At 38.9% G+C, this 7,007-nt stretch overlaps 1 protein-coding gene across 1 annotated transcript; it reads right to left on the bottom strand.

Annotated features, from left to right (window-relative positions):
- Nucleotides 1–437: 437 nt before the first annotated feature.
- On the bottom strand, nucleotides 438–7,007 carry LOC113418520 (neuronal pentraxin-1-like). Its single transcript, XM_026677423.2, has 5 exons — nucleotides 5,703–7,007; nucleotides 4,043–4,238; nucleotides 2,390–2,637; nucleotides 2,071–2,250; nucleotides 438–1,986 (listed from the first exon to the last, which is right to left on the bottom strand). Exons 1-5 carry the CDS (start codon nucleotides 6,420–6,422, stop codon nucleotides 1,777–1,779), a joined length of 1,554 nt encoding a protein of 517 aa, XP_026533208.1. The 5' UTR covers nucleotides 6,423–7,007; the 3' UTR covers nucleotides 438–1,776.

Here is a 7,007-nt window from a genome sequence, read left to right as displayed (position 1 = left end):
TCTGGCATCTTTATTGCTGCTGCTGCAAAACTAATAAACCAGATAATTGTATAACAGTTATATTTTACAGCATTTTCTAAGCAGGTTCAGGCACAGCAGTGCTGATCAAAATTGCAGTGCAGGGAGAATTCTGACATCACCTAGGAATATCCACAATGAATGCTGGATATATTTGTTTTTTTCTTTCAAGGGTTTAGATATTCCTCAATGAACCTTTGTCTTTGACCTCTCTCTATATAGTGCTGAAAACACACCACCACAGAAATGTTTCCCCCTCCCTCCGCATATCAAGCAGCTCTATATATTCAGCACAGATTTCTATTGGGTGATGACTTCTCCAGAAATTTTGAGCCTTGCGATCAGTTTGCACAAATGATGTTATATTCATTTGTGCAATAGGAATTATGCTATACTGACTCAACCTTTCCATTTTCATAGGCTTCCAGGGCTTCCATAGTCACTTTTAACATAGATTGAGTTAAACATCTAACACAACGATACACAACTGTTTTTGCTGTGATACAGCAGAATGCTGGCCAACGTGGTTTTTGCAATGATGCATAATAGCACTTTATGATACTTGCAAAATCTGACACAGGGCTTCCAGAGCTGGTTAATATATGGCCTCTAATTTTGGATCAGGCCAGGTCCAGATCTACATCCAGGTTGTATTAGTGGATTCACGGTTGGAACATTTTTTTTCAAGCATGGCTTTATTCAAGTTTAAAAGGTAGATATATACATACATACATATACATATATACACTATGTAAATACTATTTAAATTAATGGAGGGTGTGGGAAATGGAAAGAGGCAGAAAAACGGTGAACTCAGAAAAAATTAACTTAGATATTAAGAGATTAATATAGAAGTATGTGTTTCATACTCTTCCTCTAGACGACTGGGTTTTTGGCAATGATTTCCTGAGAACAAGGTAAAGGTCTACTAAACTGCTAGAAAATATCTGAACAGAAATGCTGTCATCATTCACTATTCTTGTGTGCAGAGCTTAAGTGGTAGATGATTGATGAATGAATCTGAAAATCTTTTGAGATTGTGATTGGTTATTATAGTGCTCATCTCACATAATGACTAGGAAGCTTACATAAATAAAATACATAATATAAAAAAATTAAAGCAGATAACAGTCGGGCATTATCCAACCAATTTACCTGGTACGGTATTGATCTATTTATCTAAAGAAAGAACATTCAGGAAAAAGATTCTGGGAAAAAATATTAACAAATTATTTTCCCCATTCCTCTTGTTGAATATCCAAAAAGTAGAAAACTAGTCAAAAAAAGGATTTTGACCTACCATAAATATTTTCCTAGTGGATCAGTGTTACACATCAAGGCCTTGAGAATGAAGTGTCCTATTGGCCATATTGTTATCATGAGGGATTTTATTTTTTGCTCCTGCTGCTACGTTAAGAAAATCCCAATACATGGGTTTATCATGTGTGGGAAATGTTTCTTAATTGAAAATTGCTCAGCTTCATAAAGCATATATTCCAAACTATACTTCACTGTATTTCTGAATCTTAAGATTTTCCTGCCATTAGATGCTGCATACATAACCACTTTCTTTTTGTTGCACATTTGCCAAACATGAAGGACCGCCATTCTTTTGTCAAGGAACACAGAAATTTTGATTTCCCAACCCTTTCTATTACTGTATGAAATAAATCTTAAGAGCCTCCTGTGCTTTGCCTTTAACCATTAGGTATCTTTCTCTCCGAGAGAATGTTATGTCCATGTTTCTTCGGTTGATTCTTAGTGGCAGGCATTATATGGTAGTTTGATCACTCCTCTATGAAGTTCTATAGTGTTTTCAGTCCAATTGATAAGATCACCGCCAATGGAGCTACTGCAGGTTGCCATCTTGTAAATTTCAGCAGGTGTCACAATATAGCTCCACATGTTGAAATCTGACATTTCCCCAATGAAAGCTTGAGTGGCATCAAAGCGGCCACCAAGAGTGTCCTGTAGAAGAAGAGTGCAATAAATATGTATTCAGAAGAGCCATGCACAATAGTGACAGCAAACAAAATTGAGAGGCCTATTTACCTGCTCCTGGCCTAGTATGAAAACACCGCCAGGTTTCACAGGATGCCAAGGAGCCAGATTCTCCCCACTCCCTCTTTGGACACCATCCTGGTAAGATTTCCAGGTGCCGTGCCGAGTTGACCACGTCACACAGATGTGGTGCCATTTGGCATCATTAACAGCCAATGGCAGGGTAGCAACCTGCAAAGCAAGGACAGAAGAGTTCAAATAAAAGTGAGAATGAGCAAACCTGGGAGTTATAAATATGGCAAGGTACCGAGTTCAACACTTTCAAATATATCTGCTGCACAAATGAACAATTATGAGACATTTCTCCTACCTTATCATTGATGAGCAACTCCATGGGGTTATTTCCCCATTGAATAAGCACTACTTCATTGGCTTGGTTGGGCACTGAGTAGGAGAAAGGTGTCCCTATCCCTGGGGATGAAGTTGACTTGAGCCAGAGACAGATGGAAAAGGCAAAGATTTCACGTTGTAGAGTGTGCTTGATCTTGATATACATGTAGTTTGTGCGAAGGGGGAAATCCACATGAAAACGTTCGGAATGCTTATCTGCCTTGTTCCCTGGAGGACAGAAGAAAGCAGAAACGTGGTACTGCACTGCAACACAGGGGAAATAGAGAGGAAGTGGATTATCTATATACTGCCAACTGATCTGACCTATTAAGAATTGATTCTCCAGGCTTACTGTGCTCTTTCCAATAATGGAATCCCATGACCACAATCAAACAGGCCAAAGTTCATGAACTTTACCAAATTTTCTTGCTTTGGTCATCTTGCCTCCATTTCATTATCTCTTGACACCTTTCTTGATTTAGATTTGGTGACGTAAGGGTCATAAAGGAGAGCTCTCTTATTCTTTATAAAGCACTATTGGCACATGAAAAATGGTAACATTCATCCATCTCATGTTGAGCTACCAAAACGCTGTCAGGCAGTTTCTATCACTATTCAAGCTCCTCTCTGCTCCACATCAGTCACATGTGGCTGGTTTTATGACTAAGCTATATTTTCAATCAACATTCCCCTTTTTTGTTTCATTCTGTCCATCGGTCTGTCTAACAAGATATTGCAATATTTCTCAAACTATCATTCTTTTTTAACCACCGAGGCCCATCTCTTTTCCTGCTGATTATGTGATCATAACAGTATTCAGATTCTTCAGAAATGCAGAAGCAAATAAAATATTATTAAATTATTAACACCAAGTATTTGAATCTACATTTCTCATCCATTGAAATATTCATTAACATATTTACATAAATCACTAATAGATTTTTTAATCAGGATTAATATAACCTATATACCTCTTGAAGTTCTGGGCTTAATATTTCTCATAATCCTTTGTCACTGGCTATGTTAATTGAGTCTGAGGAGAATTAAAATCTAAAATGGGTTAGAGTAGGTCTATTTATATTCAAATTTCAGCATGATTGAGAAAATGCTTTGAGCTAGTCACTGTCTCTCGGCTTTAGCTATCTCATAAAACCAGTTGTTAAGACAAGGAGAGTTTTTTGAGAGAAAATGAGATAGAAAAAGCAATATGCAAATGTTAAATCACTGAAGTTCTCCATTTGCCTCACATCTAATTATATCCTCCTGACAGCCTTCTCTGACCCATGCCCTATCCTACTAATCAAGCAGCATGGTCCAAAATCTAAAGTTTGGGAATTTGCGAATTGTAGTCTCTGATATCTGGAAGGCATCGCTAGGAAAAACAATTTCTCATTTCTCCACAAACCTGGCAATAGCCACCTAAACATCTGGTTTCTTCATTGTCCATTTACTTGTCATTAAACCCACCTTTTATTAATTCTTTTTATTTAGCAGTTTATTTAATTTACCTTCCTTCCATCTATCCATCCACTTTTACCCCATGAATGTGGACCAAAGTCTCCTTTCTCATTCTGGCAACACCACAATATCACAAGATTGTTTGGACTTGCAAGAGGATTGCAATACCACCTACCTGGAAGATCAGGTTTAGTCTCCATCGTGCGTCCATGTGAAACATGCCTCTGTCTCATCCCTTTTGATTTTGGTACACTGTGTGTCTGATGTTCTGAAGTGTTGGTTTTCTCATGGATCTGGTGCTCCAACAAGGTGATCTTTTCCTGAAGAGTATCCCACGTGGATGTAGAGAAGGTTGAACTATTCCAATTGTGCTGGAGAAGTCAGGGCAAATGCTCATGTTAATAAAACTCTGCCATTTCTCTAGACCTTTCTCCTAGACCACCTCTAATATGCAGCCTCTCTCCCTCCCTTAAAATTCCACCTTAAAACCATTATTAAGCATTTGGTCCAATTCCTGAGTTCCTATATGTTAGCCAAGCTGAATTTTAGATTGTATTTGCAAATAATTGTATGTTTTCTTCTTGCCTGAAATGAGATTCACACTAATGGTGCCATCATCTATTTATGTTTTTTGCCTCATTATTGCCACCATTTAACCCATTTGCAGTGCAGTTCTATGCATGTCTTCTTCAACGCAATGGGTCTTCCTTCCATGAAGTATGTAGAGGATGCCAAATTTAGCCACCTTCCTACACTAAATTTGTCATATAACAAAGAACCTCCTGAAGCTCCATGAAGATATTCTGCTAAATTCTGCTAAAAGTAGGGACTTTTGCTAGTTTTGCAATAGCCATTTTACATACAAAAAGACCATCTTGAATAAAACCATCTGAAACTTCAATGGAATCAGAATTGAAACCAAGCACCTTACACCCTGGGCATGTGTAGGCATATGTATGTGAGTATATGTGTGTGTTGCATCATGTTCCTTCATTTTTAGGTAAGCAAAGTTATGCCAATTGCAAAACAAGGAATAAAAAATTAAATTAAAATATTAATTGACTTAAGGAAAAAAAAGGAAATATAATGTCTATTTTATACAAATACCATTCACTATAGTTCTCCGTACCTTTTCCTCTGGAAAGCTATCCCTCCTTCCATCCCATCTGTGTTTTATTTTATTTCTTTTTTAAATCCCTCTGAGTCCACCTCCCTTTGCAAAGTGACTCCTGCCATTTTCTTCTTTGGGTAGTGATTTTCTCAATGAAGATTTGCTATTGATGGTGCAAGGGAGTTTAAATAATTACAAAGAAGGAGGAGGAGGAGGAGGAGGAGGAGGAGGAGGAGGAGGAGGAGGAGGAGGAGGAGGAGAAGGAGAAGGAGAAGGAGAAGGAGAAGAAGAAGAAGAAGAAGAAGAAGAAGAAGAAGAAGAAGAAGAAGAAGAAGAAGAAGAAGAAGAAGAAGAAGAAGAAGAAGAAGAAGAAGGGATTTGTTGTGAGTAGTTAATTCTGGTAGAAATCTGAGTGTGTGGGGAGGTATTTAGTTTTTAAAGGGAAGGTAACAGCATTCCTTAAAATTGTATGCTTTGATCATATAAAACAGAACAAGGAAGAGGAGATGATTAAATGAAGGATCGTACATGAAAACTGATGCAACAAGAATAAAAATGCTTACAATAATTGCTGGCTGATCAGCACTTTGGACAAATTAAAAAATGATGGTATGAAGATTGTAAATGTGAGGATGAGGATTGTTGGATAATAAGTAATTAAGAAATAGGTAGTTTTGAGAAGATAGGTTAAGTGCATTGAGGAGGATAAGTTAAAAACTAATACCTGTAAATATTCCAGTCTCTCCTTCAGGGACTTCAACATTCTCTCCATCTGATGTATTGCAGCAGATGCCTCATTGGGTGGATCTTCCACAGCATTAACTTGAGCAGATGTAGGTCCCTTGTGAGAAGAATCATGTGTGTTGTGCCCGACCTGTGGTTCGTGGTTCCCAGGTTGTGCAGTTTGATGATGCTCATTCTCTTGGGCATGGTGGCCTTCATGAAGATCTTGATGGCCAGCGTCACGGTGTCCCCTATGGCCATCTTCATGGTGAGACTGGTGGGCATCTTCATGATGTCCCCTTTGACCATTATCATGATGGTCCCGATGCCCACCTTCGTGATGGCCATGCTTATGGTTATGATTCTCTTCCTGATGATTTCCATGGTGCTCACTATGCCTCCGGGAATGGGTTTCACAGCGGCTCAGTTTGGCTGTCAGTTCTCTCACAGTCTCTCTCTGATCAAGGATCATTTCCTTTTGATGCACCACTGTCTCCCGCAGATGCAGGATGGTTTCCTTAGCTTCTTCTAGAGTCCCCACCCTATGGCCATTGCCTGCACCATTAGTTGCACCTCCATGTCGTTGATGGCCATTTGACTGGCAACCGTTATCTATATCCAATGGCATAGGACTGCAGATAAATTTGGGTAAGCCATGTTCAGAAGCTATCAGTAGTGGGGAAAAGGTGAGGCAAAGCAAAGTCCAGTGCATTGCAATCATCAGAGATGGGATGTTTGGTGGATGGGAAAAGGGTAGGAATGGGATGGAAATGGGCTAACAAATTCAGGATAAATTAGATAGCCACAGAAGTTGATGATAATTTCCAGAAAGGCCAAGTCTTTAGAGCTTGAAGAATCCTATTGTACAATAGATTTCAATCCTGTGTCCATCATCCAGATCTTCTCTTAGATGACCAAAAAAATTCCACCAGAAAGAAATTCAGCCTCTATTAAGAAGGATATGCAAAGGGCTTTGACAGAGGAGAAGATACTGTAGACGAAACTCTTCAAGTCATGTTTGGTTCACCAAGTTACCAAGTCTTCAATACCCACAATGGCTCGTTCCATTGTCTCAGAAACTGAAGCTTTTCCTCCTTCCCAAATATCAATTTCTTGCTTCTCAGCAGAGCCAAACTGCCAGCAGACATCCAGGCACTATAGTCAGGTGGGTTTTGTTCTTTTTCTGCCTTTCCTTCCTGTCTAATTTGCCAAATCCACTGGTGATGAGGAACAAGGCATCGTTTCCCTTGGCGACTGAGAAATTAATGGGCTTAAAGTGTTACAGCAAAGCTTTTGCCTTTACCAC

This window comes from Notechis scutatus, chromosome Z (assembly GCF_049901735.1).
Source record: "Notechis scutatus isolate UNSWTSFEM ecotype Mainland chromosome Z, rNotScu1.2, whole genome shotgun sequence".
NCBI lineage: Eukaryota > Metazoa > Chordata > Lepidosauria > Squamata > Elapidae > Notechis > Notechis scutatus.
The sequence above is the reverse complement of the archived record's forward strand: the minus strand, read 5'-3'. Positions and strand labels throughout refer to the sequence as shown.